Here is a 19,702-nt window from a genome sequence, read left to right as displayed (position 1 = left end):
GAGTAGCGGAAGCCTCGTCCACTATGTTGCTCTTTTTTATACAATAAATTATCCTTTTGGCTGTTTATAACAAACTAAGAATTGAGAACTACTGTGCCCAATACAAGAGGAATTACAGATAACTACTGATTTGATGAATCAAATCCATGTAATTTCTATCCAAAGGTCATTCAGACAGAAGTCCCATAATTTGTCATCAGATGGTTTGTACTTTGTACTAAAATAATTTGGAGCTGATGGTTGAAGAACACAAACCTTACTTGGGTCTCCACACCCCCACCCCTCCCCAAGAAAAAAATATCAAAAACATATTCCCCTTTTCTCATGTGAGCATATTATTGTTTGGTACAACAGAGATACAATCAGTACAAAGCTGCTTGTTTAAATGAGATAAAATCATTCAGCGAAGCATGTCTGCCAATTATTGCATCATCCACGCAATATCTCAGCCTTTGTATCTTAGTGAAAGATAAGGTAAACTACTGTATTATTCTGAAGTGGCCTCTTTCAAGTTGCTGTTGCTTCTTCTATGGAATATCTCTTGAGAACTGCTACAGTCTCTTCCATGGCACTGCAAACACAACGAAAGTACATTATAAATATGAAGTCCCAGGCATCCAAAAACATTGGCCGTCTTATCCATTGCATTTTGCTGAAGTTAATTAACATTTGTTGGATTGGCGTGGCTATAAACAAGAAAGAACAGTTGAATGGTTTGTCCTGAGTAGTAATAACAATTATGAACTCTTAATTTATCCAACCAAGTTTGTTCTTCAGAAGGCTAGGCTAGAGCGGCTCAGAAGCTTAACAAGGCAAGATGCTGAGGGGCAAGGTCCTTGAGCAATTTCCAATCCAAGTCCAAGAAACAAGCTATGACCAAAAGTTAATTACAGTTCTTCCATTGTGCATTAGATCCAGAAGATAAGAAAACAGAAAGCCAATAATGCACGACCAAATTCAAGTCTTCAAACCTTCAGTCTCAAGCTCAAAGACTCACAAAGCTGGTAAAGGAAACGAGGTGATACCAAGTACTTCAAGAAAAGCATACCAAATAGAATTGACTGTGAGATGGGAGTTACAGGAGAAATTTTGCTATGACAGAACCAACTAGAGAAAAATATGATAGAAAACTTGGAATGATACAAAATCCAATTAAGCATCAAGTCCACCTGAACACTGACCCCGTTGAGAACCACTTCATGCTTTAAGATTTTAAACCTTGTTATTTCATCGCAGACGATAAATAAACAGTAGCCAATCAACCTACGGGAAAACAAGTGACTTCAAGATTTTACCTCCCGGGTCTAAGGATCTTGTACTTTCCTATGTTGGTGAGATCCACAACTGTTGATCCAGAACGTCCTGAAGGGAGCAGACCACCATCGAAAACATAGACACAGTACTCCCAAAGGTCTTGAAAATCTTTAATGCACACACTGCTAGGCTGCCCACTTCGGTTTGCACTTGTAAGGGCCAGAGCACTTCCAGAACCACGTGCGATGGACCGAATAAAGTTGGAGCCTGGCACTCTGACACCAATACTATCCAATCCTGGATTCAAGGACTTCTCAAGAATACTAGAATCGCCTGAAAAGAAAATAAATTAATAGAATCACTCATTCAAACCAATTAACTGAGAATACAGCACATTTAGCAAGTCAGCCTGATTAGAATTCCCTTCCCTAATTGGTCCCAAATAAGCTCCATCTGCAGTTGCATTCCCCAACCAAATCACGCCACCAGTTCCAGATGGGACTAAATTTCCCGAGGAACTCTATCCAAGATTCAGTTTAGCAATTTTCGTAAAGAGGTGGCTGCCACACTGGTTTAACCCTATCACCTAATCCCTGGAAACCATAAAGGTCTCCAACCGAAATGTAGGAGATCCACTCAGACACATTTAAATAGATCATCAGAGACAGCCCAAGAAACTACTTCTTGATGGGATTCTAATCTCCTCACAGAATAACTTTAATAGAAGATAAGAAAAACATCATTGCAGGGTTGAGAAATATAGGACAGAAACAGAGAAATCTCAGCAAAGAGGCTAAACATATCAGAATGGGTTCGAACTTCTGTCAATGGATCTGGCTCTGTTTACAGAAGAGGTCTGCAAGTTTTATCAGAATCTGACCACTAGACTGTGAGTTCTAAAAAAGACCTAGTGCTATGAGGAAATCAATTAAACAGAATTCAATCTGCAGTAATCGAATAATAGAATCAGAAATCAAGAACAGAACTTCCAATAGACTGAGATCTGAAATTACAGAAGCTTAACTCAATCCAACAGAATATTGTAGAACAAGCAACTAGAAATAGCAGAGAACAGCACAACCGCTGACCTGAATCTATGATATCAGCATAGATAGAAGAATAGATAAAAAGACGGGAAGATAACCGGCTACGAATCCACCTAAGCCTCACCCAGAATCCACCAGGTATGCTACTGAATCCACAGCAGCTTATTTCAGAAAACTGAACTCTATTTAATTGCTAAAATTAACGAAGATATATTCAAATTCATATCTGATGTTCAGTATCTGGATAAATATCCAAATAAATAGATACAAATCAAGATGAAACCTGTTTTTTTGCCCATCTATTTACATTCCTAGAATAGATCACCAGCATCCCATGCATTTTCGTATGATCACTAATTATAATTTAGGGGAAATGTACCAAATATCCACTCGGTAATAAAATATTTTCCTTTTCCTTTTGAAAAGAAAATAAGCTTACACGTTGCAGACCTCGCCTTAGCACAACAGTCACTGGTCCAGGAAGGAGATCGTCAAGCAACCCATGAGGCAAATGCTCAATGACAGCAAAACGGCTTATGTCTTGTACATCCCCGACAGAAATTGCTAGAGGGCTTGTCTGCTTACGTCCTTTGATTTCATATATTCTGTTCACTGCTTCTGTAGAACTGTAGTAACACCACAAAAATTATATTAAAGTGAAGTACTGCAGACAAAAACAGCAATACTTACCTACAATTCCACATGAGAAATGCCCAATAAGTGCATATCAAACATTGAAAATGGTCTATGTATTCCATTAATGGAGTAGAGATACTACTGCAGAAAAGCTCTAGCAGTTGGTCTTGGCTCACCTTTAATCCAATTTCTGGTTCAGCTTCAGTTCTAAAATCAGCGTGTTGTTCAAGAAAAAACTAATCCTGGAAACCAAGACTCATGGGGCCCAGTTTGGAAGAGTTTTACAGCTTGCGATTCCAGGTTTCCTGATTATCAGGAACCTTACCCTCAGTCCAAGTTGTTGGAGTTTATTTCTCTAGTTATAAATTGTAATAGTGGGGCTGGGTTAGGACCTCTGTTAGCAAAAAAATGTGTTTAAGTGTCCCCATTTTTTACCGTTTTAAACACGTTTTGCCATTTGTTTCCCAACAATACGGAAAAAAAGGGCAAACAGCCAAAATTTCTGTTTTAAAGCTGTTTAAAACACGTTTCAATTTTATTTTACATTTTTGGAGTTTTTTAATACTTTGGACTTGTTGAACACAATGGCTTACTTAACTAATCATATCTGTCTCTCCTGAATTCTGATCAACCTGATTCTTTCACCACCGTAAAGCTGACTTGAAGGGTTACATTTCTCATGATATCACCTTCAACTCAGGTTCAATGCATGGATCCTGAAATTGACCTAAACCAATGCATCTGCTGCAAAGGGTTTTTAAAGCGATGATTTCCAACTGCAACTGAACATTCATCACTCCAGGACTGTGTTGGTTGTGTTGACAACAATGAAAAACACCATAGCCAAGGCATTAATGTTAGAGTTGCTTTGAAAATTAGATGCAGATATTCAAGCAATAATTCTTCAATTATATTAGTATACTACCTTATTTTGGTCCCCTTATTTTTTAAATCTACATGTTTAAAACCTGTACCATTCGGAGTATTTTGCTTTTTAAAATCCGTGCCGTCCATTTCTGCTTTTTTCCCACTCCCAATTTCGCTAACTATGGTCCGTCCAGCCTTTTAGGTTAGTTTTCTGCTTTATTAATTGAGTTGGTAAGATAGATTAGGACACTCCAAGTCAACCATCAGCCAACGACTAGAAAAGTTTTTCCTCTTTCTGTTTGGTTTCTTTCTTTCAGAGTTGTTTAGTTAGGGAATCTTCCAAAAGGCAGCCTGTGGCTGGAAGGGGTTTCCTTATCTGTTTAAGTAGGTTTTTTTTTTTTCAGTTGTTTGGGTTAGTTAGGAGTTATGACTTCTCTTCGGTAGGAAGTTTTCTTTATAGTTGTAATTTGTTTCTTTTTGTGAAATCCGAGAGTTGAATATCAGACTACATCAGATACATGTGCCTCCAAATACCCTTGTAAGAATATACATCTGTTGTTCCAGTAATATACTCAAAATATCAACTCCTAAATTCAGTTAAGATAAGCTAAGTAGCCAACTAGTTAAAATCCACCTTAACCTTTGAGATTGAACGAGGCATTCTCAAACCAAAGGAAATGTAAAAAAAACTTAAATTAGTCTTCTCCAAATGACAAGATACATAAATTCTTCAAATACTTGCAAGGATAATATGGATAACTTTTTAAAACATGACGTGGCAGATCAAATGGGACCCAAATTTTGTGGACAGGTAGATCTTAGACCCCAAAATCCCCAGCTCACATCTAAATTTCAGCCCAAAAAGAGTTGCCAAGTGGTAGAGTAGTGGTTTGAGAATTTAGACCATGGGAGAGTGCACAATAGTAGTTTGAGTACCGTAGGCATTCGTGGACATACATGGGGATGCAGCCAATACATGAGAGGGTATTTAATTGAATTAGGCTTTGAAAGTTGACAAGTGGCTATATATTTTTTTTTTTTCTTTTTGTGGATAAACACGTGGATTTTTTTTTTTTTTTGGGTGCAAATGTGGCTAATTCAGACCATGTACTATCAAACCAATGATCAGATTTTCCATGCCATCATTCCACATGGCACAATGAGGGTGGGCCACTTTGATGAACTTACCAAAGCGAGCCCCTTAAATGAATTCTTCGCAATTACTAAATAGCACTAACAATTGTAACTAAAACATTAAGCTTAAGGAAAAGCTTTGTTTAGCAACTTCAGGCCAATGCAAGGTTATAGATTCTGATTGTAAATTGAGTTCATAACATTCTGAAAATAGAAAACAGATGTTACCTCTTAGGTCAGAAACCAATATTTCTTTGCCATTCAACCAAATGGTTGTTTTCTAGTGTTTTTGAAATTCACAGAAGTAACTTGAATGCCCTTCCAAACTGGTTCTTTAAAACTTATGGTCAAATCATCATATCTAGATAACAAACTTATACTTGAACCAGCAAAAGATTAGAAATTCACTGGGAAGTTTCAAAACCCATTAAAAGAAAAGGTCTCATAATTTACCAGGCGTCACAAGCAAATCCATAGAGCGTATCGGTTGGCACTGCAACAACTTTGTCAAATCTGATAGCAGCAATGGCCTCCTCAGCATAGGCTTCGTTGGCTGGAAGAACAACCCCCGTCTTTCTCTCTAGGCCCAAGTCGCATTTATTCAAACCACAAGCCATTTTATAAGAGAAACCTCCTACCAGTCTACTCTTTTGGTGTAGCAATTTGAAAAAACCCAACTTGGCCGGACCTGACAAAAAATCAAATAACTGGCATGAGAATGTTCTTCAGCTAACCGAAAAGCAACAGAACAGTGATATCAAATTGATTTAACAGAAAATCAACGAAGTAAGCAAGAGAAAACGAGACGAGCAGGAAGACAGACAATCAACACGGGAAAATTCAGATAAAAACCAAGAATAAAATTTACGGGCTGAATAAACCGAGAAAATAGACAGGAGAAACACCCAATTGGTCACAGAGTTCAGCGCAAGCCGCAGGGAGAAATAGAATACCATTACATGGGTTTGGAAGCAGCGAAAACATCAAAACAGGAGCAGAGAAGAAACGACTTTCTACAATCTATTGAGGCAGGCGCAGTCGCGCGGACACACGCACACACACGTACCTACAGAGAGAGATATAGGAAAAGAACTGACAGTATCCTAAAGAGCACCTTCGAGAGATGGACAGAGCGCAAAATCAAGGGACAATCTTTCTGCGAATTTCGCGGGAAAGTTCATCTGTCGTCTTCAAAACTTTAAAGAAATCTGATGGCGGGAACTGTTCTATTAGCAAAAGAAAAGATTCCCCAGTTTCTAGTGTTGTGTCTTCCCTGGGCCTCTTCCAAAACCCTAGTACGTGCTAGGGTGCTACGCCATTGTGTAAATGTAATCAGACGAGCAACTCTTTACTCTCTCGTCGCCCCACTGGCCTCGATTCTATGTCCAAGACCTGTTTGAGAATATATATCTAGGAGAGTTTTCCTCTATGTGTGGAAGAAAATAAAGCCACCATCTGACCGTCACTATTATTCCCCCTACATCAAACTTCAATTCACGGTTTTACCCTTTGGTATCGGATGTCGTATAAGTGTTACGTATCGGTGGTATAAGAATAGCGGAGGGCAAAATGGTCCAGAAAATCCTGTATCGGTGTTTTAAGGGGCAAAATGGTCCGATCAACTCTGATACGGACGATCTGTATCGATATCGATATTGGTAGCAACCAATACCTGTGCTGATATCATGCACTAAAACCCAATTTCTAAGTTCAGCTTTCTTCACCACCATTTTCATGAAACCTCACTACACTTTGAATCAAAATAGAGTGTTTTACATGTTCAAGTGTCTGCATTTCTACCCTTTCACAATACTCAGATTGAACAGTTCTTTTCAGAATTCCATAAAAAACACAATGGAACCCATATGTTGTTTTACATAATAGGAGGGACTAGATCATTTTGTAAATTCTTTCAATTCCATTCTATTCTCAACTAGTCGTACAAAACCACTGAAACCCATTTCATTTTTCTAATGACTAAAAAGGTAACAAATAATACAGAAATGGAGATACATAAACACTTAATGTTGTTTATGACCCAGAGATTTATTACTTTTCTGTACAGGCCAGAGCTTTTGGACTTAGCCACCACAACAATATTGATTCAGCTCCCTTGTGAGTCCTCTTAATTTCCGGGTTCATTTTGGAGCCGGTTGGGTTCAGGCTCGGGTGGATGAACTTCTTGAGAGCCACGTCGAAAAGCTGCCCTAGCGTGCCAACGACTCCTCCATCTCAAGAACTCAACAATAATAGAATTACCACTCATTGCAACACCAAAACCAGCAAAGGTGGAGAGGAGAATGGATAGAACGGCTTGCACATGAAGCTGCAGATCCCATACAAGCAACAAAGAAAACAAATTATATTGGATGGATCACTTTTCTACTAAATGTATTTATGTTAATGATGAATGGCATTCAAACTAAAAGTCTTCCAAGGACCTGGACAGACAGCTGGGAGAATAGTGGATAAAACTTAAGTCAGACAAAGTGAGGTTTCAGTAAAGCTAAAGAATGCAGAATGTGTCTTTTGCTGTTCAGCAATCTTTAGCTTAGTTCAGAAATGCCTGATTAATGGTTCATTTGGAAAGATTTTGCAGTGACTACTATGGTTTCACTGATAATGACCTCAGTAGCCTTAGCCTAGCTTTGACTCATCTCAACAAGCACTAAATGCTGCGTATCAAATAAAGAGAATGTCATCTTACCAATGAGTAGAAAATATGAGCAAAGAGAACAACCAGCGCAAATTGAACTGATGCGTAAACCCAAACAAATCTTCTCCTCACTAACATTCAATTAAGGAAAAAGTTAATAAACATTGAAAAGGGGCAGATTATTGAGGACAAGGCATCGTTGACAAGTATGGACAAAAAAAATCCATTATAATAGGAACAACAGGATGTGCAGTACTGCAGTGTATGTGCATGGGTTGACTGAAAGTTGACAGACCCCACTCAATTGGTTCATCTACTTCCCTTGGGCCAAAACTCAACTTACCGGATGACCATAACATCATCAATGATATTGGATGGTTATGAACTAGCAATTATTGGATTGGATTGGATTGATTTTTGAGCCTGCAAATCTTGTAAAATGAACCCATGGAATCTGCCCTTTTGCCACCACATGCATGTCCTCTGATAGTTCATTCTTTTAGATTCTTAATAAAGACACGGCCAACTTAAAGTACTTTTTAAGGGATCATAGCCAGATTACCCATGGTTGATGATGTCATGGATGCAAGAAGACCGAGTATGCAGGAAAATGGCAAGGACATGGCAATTGCACTAGTACCCATTTTGGTGACCTGTCCAGCGACAAAAATGTTACCAAGAAGAAATGGTGAAGATTATAAGGAGATGCATATGGAAGTTCATAAACTTACCAGAAGCTGCTCCAGAAAACAGAAGTAGGCAAGCATACTAACGATGACAACAACAGGCACATCCTGCCATACTCTGTAAAATTTGAATATAAAGTTTGAGGCAATTCCGTAAAAGCTAACAAATCGGACTGATATTTAAAATCAAGTGACAGAAAAGTGATTCATATCATTAAGCTTGAACATTTTCACAAAAATAATTTCCTCCACCTGGGGGGAGGGGATTGCTTGGAGTTTTTTATTTAGATTCACTTGGGTCCAAACAAAAATGAGACAAAGCAGAGATGAAGCACTTCTATTTGGTCAGGTTGGCCCCTTTCTTGGGTGAAAGGATTTGGTGGACCTTGATTGGTTGTATCGTTATCACCTCATCAGGTAGTTGACATCAACTGGGTACTGGGACTTCCTTGAGTCTATAAAAACTAATTGTTTCTCATGGATATCCTGTTCAGTCAACTCTACAAAGATGGCTTAGCCAAGCAAGGTCCTTATAAGACATTCATTATCCATGTACTCTGAGTCACACCCTGTACAGTTTTAGTTTTTCCTATTTCTTATTCTGTTGGGCTTCCTTCCCCCTTGGTCTTCCTTAATTTATTTCACTATATTCTGTACCATTCTTTTTCTAATAGGATCGGTCCTTCATCAAGTAAAAGAACCCACCAAAAAGAGCATTAATCTCAAACCACTCACCCTCTCCTTCCCAAAAAAAGTTCTGAACAGGTTTATTACCAGAGTAAGCTGAGCGCTCAACCAAACTTTTAAATTATAATTTTCGTAGCGTATCTAGTTTCTAACTGTCATGCACATATAAAACATCGTCTGACATGTTAATAATGAGAAATAAATGTTGAAACTGGATAAGCTACATGAATGTCCTTGCCTGTACTGAGAAACTGCTCTCTGCCGAGATCTATTCACATTTGTATTAAGAGAACGGACAGTTTGGATCCGTAATAGGGTGACTGGTAAGTTCTGAACCTCTTGCTTACAAACATCACAAGTTTTGTTACCCTTGATGCTGAACCATTTTATAGCACATTCTTGGTGGGCCAGTGCAAGTTCACCTTTGCAGCTACATTCCAACTTTAGGGTATCAGGTCCTTCACCAAGTTCAATCAAACAAATTCTACACACAGCCTCTTCTACAGGAATATCTTCATCATCAGCACCATTGTTCTCTGAACCACGAGACTAAGATGAGACCTTGGTTGGTTATCTCAGCATTCAGACAATGAGAAAAAGTACATCTAAAAGCTGGAAAATGCAGAGTATAGATCAAAACCCATTCTCCACAAGCAAGAAAGAGGACTAAGAACTACTGCAAGTAGATGAGGACTAAGTACGAGTTAGCATTTTCTAATACGCACAATTTACCCTTTTAACAGAGAGAATAAATACTCGGGCTGGCAACAGACTTTTGAAAGATCAGTTTCTACAGAGAATTTCCATTAGCAGTTAATATCCTACTCATTCAACTCATAGAAAAAAGGAGTATTAACAACTTCTTACGTAAATTATTCACAGTTAATAAGATCTATTGACATTTCGAAAATCCCTATGCAAACATTGGTAACGCAGGATATTAGGAGAAGGAACATACCAGCATCTCCTGTGGGTGTTGTTGCATTTGACATGACAGCGCTCCCTTCTGTCACTCTTGGAGTCGATGGGATTACACGAAACACACCACCTAAGGACTCTGTTCGCTTTATGCTTCTTCCTTTGTTGTTCACAGGGACAGAGAGGGAACGAGACATCTTTCGTTGGGCTCCCTTCTTCTGTAAAAGTAAGGACATTGCAAGAATAAGTCATTAAATCGGATACGTTTAGCAGGGGAATTACTTAAGGATGAAGTTCAAAAAAAGGAAGTTATCCTCCTCATACGTTACCACACTCAATAAACATGTCAAGGATGTGGGTACCCATTGACATCCAGGCAGCCAGTCATTCCTCCTAGTCTATCCCACACTGGAAACTGCTATCACAGCAATTTGGCCTGGGAAATCAACTGAATGAAGGATCCTGAGATCATTGCATGAGATACATCTATTGCATCCAGCTGTTACAAGATTGTCTTTCATTCTTCATCCAAGCACATAACTTTCTAGAATTTCTATATGCATGCAGTAACTGGTACATATACAATTCCCTTATGCATATGGAAATTGATCATGATTTAGAAGGAAATTTTTCTACGAGTGAAACGAGATGAAGAATATGGGATTTCAAAAACTACTTTTCTTCATTAACTCCTCATGTCAATGTGGAAGATACCCTTGGAACAGTTATAACAAATCATAGCTTGAGTTCGAAGATGGAGTAGGCTTGGTTGCAACTGCTTCTCATACCAACTAGAATACCAATTTTGCTTGAAAAGACATTTGAAACTAATGCCCAAAACAACTGGTTTAATGTTAAAAGCTTTAATTTCAAATGCCACATATTAGAGGTTGGGATATAAAGACTGATATAAATGTGAACCCAGGAGATGCATCAACTGACTGCATATTATATCTACCTAAAATTCCAAAAGGGAGGCTGTAAAAAGAAGCAGAGCACACACTAAGTGGACTATTTAGGTGTTCACAACTAAGCTCGATTAAAGGTCCATTCAACATATGCAGTACAGTGAGGTGTTGCGATCATCAACCCAGAGGTCCATCCAGAAGAACGCTCCCACCAAGAAGTAATGTATTCAGTATTGGGTACTATTTGGGACGCTTGAGTTAGTGCTGCTATTATTATGTGAACGACACAATGGTTAAAATATATCTCAGACTTTCTCTTGTTAAAAAGGAGTAAAAGACTTACATTTGAATTTAAGGGATCAACAACGCTTCCTCCACGTGTAGATTCAGGGTTTGAGTGAGCAATTGGAGTGACAGGCAGGGATGATGGTCTCTTCATCCTGGGTGTTAATAGCTTAGTAAGGGACAAGGGCCTTGAGACAAAGAAGGGCTTCTCCTGAGGCCCCGTTGATGGAGTACCTAGAGCTGTGGCACCTGCCTTCTCAATGTCTGTAGTTGAACTCCGGTACTTGAAGCTTACTCGTGGTAGGATGCCTCTTCTAGATGACCTTCCTCTAGATGAGGAGGTACCTGGGGACTCGTTTGTTCTATCAGAAATAAGGCTTGGTGTTCGGGGAAGATTCACCCTTGTGGGAGTAGGACTTGGTGTTGGGGGCATATTTATTCTCACAAAATCCCGAGAGGAGATCTCCAATGTTCTTGAGGGTATCTCCAAGAAGAGATTTTTCTTTTTCCAATGTTGAACAGTAGGGGTTTTCTCTGTTATTCCAGTTGAAACATCAGCCTGCAAAAGAATAGTAGAGCTTACTTTATTCTCTGTTATTCCAGTTGAAACATCAGCCTGCAAAAGAAGAGTAGAGCTTGCTTTAGTGAATAAGGAAAATTGAGAGAGTCATTAACCTACTGCAATAATTCTTCCTAAGAACAACGTGCATGTTGTTTCAATTCCACCTAGAAGGTAATGACTCCTACAGCATGTCCATGTACATTGCTCAAGGCTCTAGGCTGAGCAGCAGGAGCTATTTTAATTTGTTATGAGCCCAAAGATAAGTTCACACTTTCAGTACTTCATTCAATCACAAGGCAAAGAGTTAAAGCTGTCACCAACTTACCCTCATCAAACTAACCTAACACTATAAAAAGGGCGTACCCAATGCACAAGGCTCCCACTATTGTAAGGTCTAGGGAGGGGCATATGTACACAACCTCACCCCAGCTTTGTGGAGAGGCTGTAGAAAATCTTTGACAGACAATACATAAATAGTGAAGTAGAAAAACTTTGACGGACTAGCTGTCAAAATTACTGTTGGGAATAATCACACATTGACTAATCTGGGACCCTGGATGACTTCATATGCTAGTCGGGCCTCTCCACATAATAGCTTAAGCTTTTGAGTTGAATAATTCAACATGGTATTAGAGCCACCAGGCTCACTACGTTAATGATTCTTCCAGGTATGGTCACCAAAAGAGGGGCAACCTATGAGAGGTAGTGTTGGAAATAATCCCACAGCGACCAACGTTGGGGCATTGGATGACTTCATATACCAGTTGTGCCTATCCATCTAATAGCTTAAGCTGTTGGGTTGAATAATTCAACAGCTACTCCAGATTTTTCAGATCCATCTGCCATCTCTATAGTTGACACAGCAAGAACTGACCCCCTCACCTCCACCCTCCTAGCCATGGAAAAGTAAACAAAGCTCGTCTCCAACAACATTGAGGTTGACTGAATGTAAATCTACCAACTTGACACAGGTCTCTCAAAGAGTTAGATCCCCCAAGATAACTGTTAATGGAACTATTGATATTAAACCAAAAATTCTGCATTTCAGAAGCAAGAGAGGATCTGAGAGTTTCTTATTCACCATAATCTTGCATCGTCAGAAACACATGAATTGAGTTCATCTCACGTTTCCACACCTAATTTCTCACAAATTTTCTTAGTCTTGTCCAGTGTGCGCTTAAACTTCTTGTCACTTAGGTTAATGATTTTTTTTTAATTATTATTATTAATTATAAAATGGGGAAGTGATATATGACAAGCTGATCTATACTATCAATTGCTTTAGAAGCCAGTAGAATTTCGAAATCTTAGTGGGTCTTTCATTTGGCACAGATGAATCACATTTTCCTCTAGTAGCTCCAAAGTTATTACCGGAATTCCCAAGTCTAAAGTTCTCAAGAATTAAAGGCAGTGACACTATAGGATACTTAAAATATGAAGGTATTTTCTCATAGAGATGCTCCTCTAATAATAAAAAATCCAACAAGGCAATATCTCTAATAAAAACAAAAATCATAAGAATCAAGTGCAAAGATAGCAAAACTTTGATAGCCACTAACCAGCAGTTACTTTAAGACGTTTCAATGTAATCCTAGTTATTAGAATTTCCAGAAAAAAAAAATAGCGATGGCTATTTACGCATTTCATATAATATTTCAGGTATCATGTATATTAAGATACACCACTATGCTCACACCCTTTTCTCGTAGCATGTTAACCTATGTGATAAATATATTAACAGAAAGAGAAGTTAAAATATACTATCACCCCTCATTCTCCTTTTCTCTGTTCCATTCTTTTTTATTTCACCTTCGCCTTTTTTTTTTTTTTGGTTTGGGGGGGACACTAGCCTTCCTGCTTCTGTTGCCTTTTCCTAGTGCTTCCCCCTTTTTACTTTTCCTCAAAAACATCTGGATGAATTTTTGTTTGCATCCATCACCAAAAAAAAGACGAAGAAGCAGTGGTGATAGCTAAAATGCAAGACCTCTAGTAATTCGATATAACTTCAATTCTTCATACTCTCATTAATCATTGCAGCCAGATGAATGGAATTTTTCTATTTCAATAGAAAACTCATCCACCAGATATGAAACATGGGAATCCAACCAAATCAAAGTATCCAGGTTCCAGAGAAAGAAAACGGAACCCTCTTTTTTTTATTTGATAAAAGAAAAAGTAGAGGTATGCAAAAAACGAAATACATGATATAAAGAGAATGGGTTCTAAATTTCATGATACTCGTAAAAAGAAGGATTATTTATCTATATTCATATCATATAGCCAAAATTTCTGCAAAATTAAGACGAAGGAAGTAGTAACTAGTAACCAGAAAACTTAAGGTGCAGCACTGTAGCTGTAGTTTCTGGGAGCCGCCAACTTATTGCTGGGATTCTAGACCGATCAAGTTTTAAAGCATGGTCATGGATGAATCAAAAATAAGCACGCAAGTGCGAGCACAAGCACATAGCTTATTAACATAAAATGGAACAGAGGAAAAGGAAATCCACTTTTTTAATACCCAATTACCATAATTAAGAGGGGCCCATCAAAAAGGATTCCTGCAAGCAGTTAACTGTTACTTCACAAAAACTTTTTTCATGAAAGGTAAAGATGGTGGGGAGCCGAACAAATTCCTGATAGAAGAAGAATCAAGAGAAGGAGAGAAGAAAACAGACCTTGTAATTTGGTGGAGGTGGAACAACTGTTTTGTCAGATGAACCCACCTCGTGCATCTCGTGGGAATTGGATTCCCCTTCAGTTTCCATCATTTCATCACAGGCTCAGCAAGGGCGAAAAACCAGAACTTCAAAAGGCCCAGAAAACTAGCTCTGACAGTAGATAGCTTGAAGCTTGTCAGAAAAAAAAAAGACAGTAGATAGCTTGAATGGGTTCCTAACAGGGAGCACCAGCAGAAGCTCCGGAAAATCCAAAATTTTCAGAAGTCAGGAAACGAAAGATCGAAGAAAGAAACGAAGAGGGTTGACTGTGTAAGAATTAATAAATTGAAAGAGGAGGCATCTGGACTCGAATTTACTCTGGTTCTTGGTATGGACAAAGGAAAGAAAACGAAACGAAACAGTTAAAGGTCTCCCTCACAGACCCTTCTTACTCCCGTCCCTATTAAATGGATTTAAGACAAAAGCTGGTGTGATCGTGTGGATCGAGGCCTACTGCGATTCTTCTACTCTCTCTCTTTCTCTCTCCCCCTCCCCCACCTGTGCTGACGCTTACGTCGGTTTGGCTTCGTCATAAACAGAATCTTTCTTTTTACTGTCTCTCTATCCAACTAAAAGGAAAAGTTGGTCTAAGCCGGCAGGGCAGGGCAGGGCAGGGCAGGGCAGGGAACTCTGTCTCTCTCTCTCAAATGAAATGGTTAGGAAAATAGTTTCTTTGGGGAAGTAACCTTCTGCAGACACATTAAGAGAAGGCACGAATGACCAGCCTATCACCCCATGAAATAGGATATGATATCTTTGTTGAAGCTTTTTGTGTATTTTTATTGATCCTCAACCATGCGTATGAGCACTCGTTGATCATTCTACAAGGCAGAACATTATTTCAAAAAAGATAACAAGTGACTTCTGCAGACACATTAAGAAAAGGCAAGAATGACCAACCTATCACCCATGAAATAGAATATGATATATTTGTTAAAGTTTTCTTCTGTATTTTTATTGACCCTCAACCGTGCGTATGAGCACTCGTTGGCCACTCTACTAGATAAAGAACATTATTTCAAAAAAGATAAAAGAATAGGGTTTTCTAAACGACATAAAAGAGTGCACCACTAATATGCAAAAGAACAGTTTGTACATAAAAGCATAGTAAGATCATTTCATGTGTGTATGTGAGAGACAAAGAGAGAACTAGCTAGTGTACCTGTCATTTGCGGCTCCAAAGGCTTTTCTCAAACATAAAAAGAAGAAAAAAACATATATTTCACAATATAGAGAGATAATGTGTCCATATTGGGTTGTGTAGAGAGAAGATAGTCTACGTTAGCCACCTGCCAGGTTTCAAAGTCTAATCAAATCAGATACACCCCTCTAGAGTATTGGCATACATTTTCTATATATCTATGCACGTATATCAATACTCTAGTTGTTGCTATGCATTATCTCAGCCCTAAAGACAAATAAATTTATAAAAATTAATAACTCAAATCTTTCTTGTGACATCTAAAACCTCACCAATAGCTCTACTGCCAATAATTAATGTAAAAGAAAATTAATTTAAGTTTAAATATTTTATTTTATTTTATCTTTTATAAATTTTGCTAAAAGGTTTCAAACATCGGATCATGCATAAACATGGATAAAAATATTTGATTCTCATGCATGTTTATCAGCTGTAGTGTTGATAGTAATTTATACATAAGTTGTCTCGAAATTCTTTTTCAAAAAACAAAAATATGAGAAATGATCACCACGTTGTCCGCTTAACGTAGGCTCTCTCATGGGGATTTTTTTTTATTGATTTTCTCCATTATCCCTATTGACCATTGTGAGCACCTCGTAAATATCTTCATGCATGCCACCATTGATGAGGTGTGGAAGATTCCTCTTACATCGGCAATGTGGAGAATCCTCTTCTTAAAAAATATATTTTTTAATATAAATTAAATTCAAAAGAAAAAAAAATTAAAAAAAAATCACTAAAAAGGTAGTGTGGCCTCTATACTAGTACATAGGTCGATGGAAACACTAGTAAAAACATTAATAGGGACAGAATTTTTTATCTTTCACGAAGAATGGGATGGTCATTTCGCACCCCCTCCTCCCTCATTATGTGAAGGTATAAAGGTCATATTGGATCTTTCTGCTAATGAAGATCATCTTCAACATCAACAAGAGGGATGAAAGGTGGGTCCCACCTATATCGGTTTGATCCGGAATATGACCTTAGCCACCTTTGTCTTTTTTCCTCTTTGCAGAGCAAATTATCTTATACAAAAATGCCAAACCATGAAGTAATTCAATAAATTGACATACCACAGGAGATGATAGACGAAGACCCTTTTTTTTCCCCTCTTTGTTTTGGCGTAGAATAGATATATTAGAAAGAAGCATGATCAATGATGTGAGTGAAAAAAAAAATTGTATAGAAAATATTTTCGCAATAGTTTTACCACGTGGTACAATTAAAATGGTTGAATTTTTGTAAATAAGAAGACCTTTGAAAGTCGTTGCCTATATGTCAAGTTTCAACCTAAATAAAGTTTATCAAATGGCAGAATAAAAATTAATATCATTCGTAAAAAAAAAAAGTGTAATAAGAATGCATTAATGCATCGACATACATGCATGGGAGTATACATGCACTATAACATGAGAGCATATATGATTGTATCTAATTATGAAATTTGATTGATGCGTGGCCATATTGTTATTTTTCTTTTTTCGAATGCATGGCCATAAACACATCAGGTTTCAAGTGGCAAAATTTTGGATTTTGATGTAGAGATACCATATGTCCTTGACATATGGAAATTTCTTCATCATTAATTTATGCACCCGCACACATTTTATCTCATCATCATTTGTTTTTGTGTATGTGTTTATCTGGATATTGATGTAGATATACTCTTTCGTCTTTATGCCCATTGTTGTGTAGAATCTTTATGCCATCACTGGTTTTACTGAAATTTTTCATAACAAAAAAACAAGGACATTTTTTCATGTATGAGAACAATGGGTGCGCTAGCAATTCCCCTCTTTGTCTTTCTCCTCTAGGCATAAAAAGATCTCTTTGCCCAATGAAAGAGATAGAGGGCAGGAGGTGCTAGCACACTATTCACTTCTACACAGAAAAAGATTAACAAAATAAAATGTACATTTACATATATACAATTAAATGATGATAAGATCATATATATATATATATATATATATAATATGGAAAAAGGTTGGGTATGCCGCAGATATCATGTATGCTAGCATCCATTGTGTCTATTTCTCTCTTCCCTTTTTCTGAAATGACCCTCATATCCTTCCTGAATAATACTCTATCATGTGTTCCCATTGGTGCTATCCGCTAGCATACTTGATATCGGCGGCATACCTATCACTCTCCCTATATATATATATATATATATATATATATAACAGAGAACTTGTTTGGGAGCATAGTCTACATCAATGCTTCCGTATGTCCATCTCTCTCCTCTCTATGTGAAAAGTTATTTCTACCCTTTGTTTTGGAGATGAGAGAGAGAGAAACACATACAAGAAACTTTGACGTAGATCATGCTCCTGAATAGAGAACAACTTCTCAAAACTTTAATACTCCAATGTACATAGAGGGTATTTGTACACCATTAATGGTAACAATAAAATTGACGGCAAAAATATTTACGTGACAAGGAGCTGAAATAGAAAAATTTTACAAGGAAAAAAGAACAACAGAATTAACACTCCAAATTAGGAAGGGAAACAGGCACCCTTACGTTAAACCTACCCACTCCAACTGGTTAAACTAGTCAGCAATTGAGTCACTCATCTTCTAAACCAAACAGTCCCTCTGACCACGCAATTAACCTGATTAGATCAGAGCTTAACTCTTATTATTGGTTTCTACTTTTGTGTTTTTTGTTTTTTTTTTTTATTAATTATTTTTGTAGGTTAAAAGTAGATGATGTCATAGTATGAATATATAGACTTTGAAACATTGACCTTATCCTTAACCATCAGCTATTGAGATTAAATAATCATCAGGAGACATTAAGAATAAAGTGTATCAAGGTTCTAAGTTGTAGAGGGAAAAAGCTCTTAGTATATGGTTTGAAGATTATAATATGATGGAGTTGTTCATGAGAGGACCACAAGTCATGTCACTACTAAAGAAAATTTAGTTATATGCCTGTTTAGGAAAGAATGTCCTTAACGAAAAAAATTTAGTTTTACCCAAGGATTAAAGTATCAGTATCGGTTGCCGTATCGGTCGACCAAAATTAAGATACGTATCGGAGGGTATCGTATCGTATCGTATCGGAGATACGCTAAGATACGCTAAAGATACATACATAAATGGATATAAAACACATTTTTAAACACTTTTGCATTAAAAATTTATTAAAAAAAGCTATTGATAACATGTACTATGCATAAACACTAAATTGAGGGTATCGCACTAAGAATTCAAGGTTTGTAGTTGTCCTATAAATGTAAAATCCTTATTCAAAACCTTGATTTCCACTTTAATTAGAGAGAAATATAACTGGCAGCAACTTGGGAACAAAAACACCTTAAAAAATCGTGTTTTTTGAAAAAATACCCATCTTGGCCATTATATGACCGTAGCGCACTGTATCGGTACATACCGATACTCACCGATATGTACTGATCGATATTCACTGATATGTACTAATACTCATCGATATGTATCAATCGATACATACAAATACTCACCGATACGTACTGATACATACCAAAACGTATATTTCACCTTGATTTTATATTTTTCAGAGTATCAGTACGTATCGATAGTGTATTGGTGCATATCGATATGTATCATAGGATATATATCGATACGAAAGGATTTTAAAAATTTCATGTATCGTATCGATGTGTATCGTATCGATCGACTAAATTTAATATACGTATCGGAGGGTATCGTATCGGTATCGGAGATACTTTAAACCATGGTTTTACCACATGGAAGATTGATGTGGCAAAATCTGGGTTGTGGAAATATGTCACTTGTCAAATTTCAGCATCAAATTCTATCATTTATATTTTTATTTATGCCATACCTTCGCAGTGCCCAAATCCTTTGCAGTGAGGCAGTGTGTAGCACTGAACATCCAACTCTACCTTCCAGTGTATGTCATTGCACCCCAACTATATTGATCATGTATAACACCTTGGTAATTTCAAGGTTTTCAATTTTTTGTTATGCCATTTGGAAAACTCATAAGGGATTAGAAATCTGACAAGTGAGTATGGGACCCTGAAATACTTATATACAAAATTTTGCATCCTATCTAAGCCGCCACGTTGTAGATCTAATTGCCTATTGAAAAGATTCTTTACTTGACATCCGTATGAAAAAAAAGGGGGGGGGGG

The 19,702-nt window shown here is 37.5% G+C and overlaps 2 protein-coding genes across 7 annotated transcripts; both read right to left on the bottom strand.

Annotated features, from left to right (window-relative positions):
- Positions 1–298: 298 nt before the first annotated feature.
- LOC122057790 (yrdC domain-containing protein, mitochondrial) lies at positions 299–6,367 on the bottom strand. Of its 4 annotated transcripts, none has more exons than XM_042620054.1 (5): positions 6,052–6,367; positions 5,391–5,625; positions 2,751–2,926; positions 1,296–1,587; positions 299–571 (listed from the first exon to the last, which is right to left on the bottom strand). In XM_042620054.1, exons 1-5 carry the CDS (start codon positions 6,116–6,118, stop codon positions 508–510), a joined length of 834 nt encoding a protein of 277 aa, XP_042475988.1. In that variant the 5' UTR covers positions 6,119–6,367; the 3' UTR covers positions 299–507. The 4 variants fall into 4 exon arrangements, with proteins under 4 accessions (XP_042475988.1, XP_042475989.1, XP_042475990.1 ...); XM_042620055.1 differs by having other exon boundaries at positions 5,891–6,366; XM_042620056.1 differs by having other exon boundaries at positions 6,004–6,359.
- A 383-nt stretch (positions 6,368–6,750) lies between these two features.
- Positions 6,751–14,931, bottom strand: LOC122057788. 3 transcript variants are annotated; one of them, XM_042620051.1, is made up of 8 exons: positions 14,315–14,931; positions 11,136–11,636; positions 9,925–10,102; positions 9,205–9,502; positions 8,325–8,397; positions 8,156–8,246; positions 7,645–7,724; positions 6,751–7,263 (listed from the first exon to the last, which is right to left on the bottom strand). In XM_042620051.1, the coding sequence occupies exons 1-8, from the start codon at positions 14,405–14,407 to the stop codon at positions 7,063–7,065; spliced, it is 1,515 nt and encodes a 504-aa protein (XP_042475985.1). In that variant the 5' UTR covers positions 14,408–14,931; the 3' UTR covers positions 6,751–7,062. The 3 variants fall into 3 exon arrangements, with proteins under 3 accessions (XP_042475985.1, XP_042475984.1, XP_042475986.1); XM_042620050.1 differs by having other exon boundaries at positions 11,136–11,693; positions 14,315–14,929; XM_042620052.1 differs by lacking the exon at positions 14,315–14,931 and adding an exon at positions 13,966–14,113 and having other exon boundaries at positions 11,136–11,693.
- Between the last annotated feature and the right edge of the window lie 4,771 nt (positions 14,932–19,702).

The sequence above is a fragment of the Macadamia integrifolia genome, chromosome 12 (genome assembly GCF_013358625.1).
Source record: "Macadamia integrifolia cultivar HAES 741 chromosome 12, SCU_Mint_v3, whole genome shotgun sequence".
Taxonomy (NCBI): Eukaryota; Viridiplantae; Streptophyta; class Magnoliopsida; order Proteales; family Proteaceae; genus Macadamia; species Macadamia integrifolia.
The sequence above is the reverse complement of the archived record's forward strand: the minus strand, read 5'-3'. Positions and strand labels throughout refer to the sequence as shown.

What these genes read in the sequence shown, in the direction of transcription:
- LOC122057788 (XM_042620050.1), bottom strand. Translation starts at nt 14,407, where the DNA reads ATGATGGAAACTGAAGGGGAATCCAATTCCCACGAGATGCACGAGGTG. An exon ending in CACCTCCACCAAATTACAAG is followed by an intron (nt 11,694 to 14,314) that starts GTCTGTTTTCTT and finishes CTTCTTTTGCAG; the next exon opens with GCTGATGTTTCAACTGGAAT. An exon ending in CATGACATCATCAACCATGG is followed by an intron (nt 7,725 to 8,155) that starts GTAATCTGGCTA and finishes ATTGAATGTTAG; the next exon opens with TGAGGAGAAGATTTGTTTGG.
- LOC122057790 (XM_042620054.1), bottom strand. Translation starts at nt 6,118, where the DNA reads ATGAACTTTCCCGCGAAATTCGCAGAAAGATTGTCCCTTGATTTTGCG. An exon ending in GCTCTGTCCATCTCTCGAAG is followed by an intron (nt 5,626 to 6,051) that starts GTGCTCTTTAGG and finishes ATTTTTTGTCAG; the next exon opens with GTCCGGCCAAGTTGGGTTTT. An exon ending in AAGATCCTTAGACCCGGGAG is followed by an intron (nt 572 to 1,295) that starts GTAAAATCTTGA and finishes TTGTGTTTGCAG; the next exon opens with TGCCATGGAAGAGACTGTAG.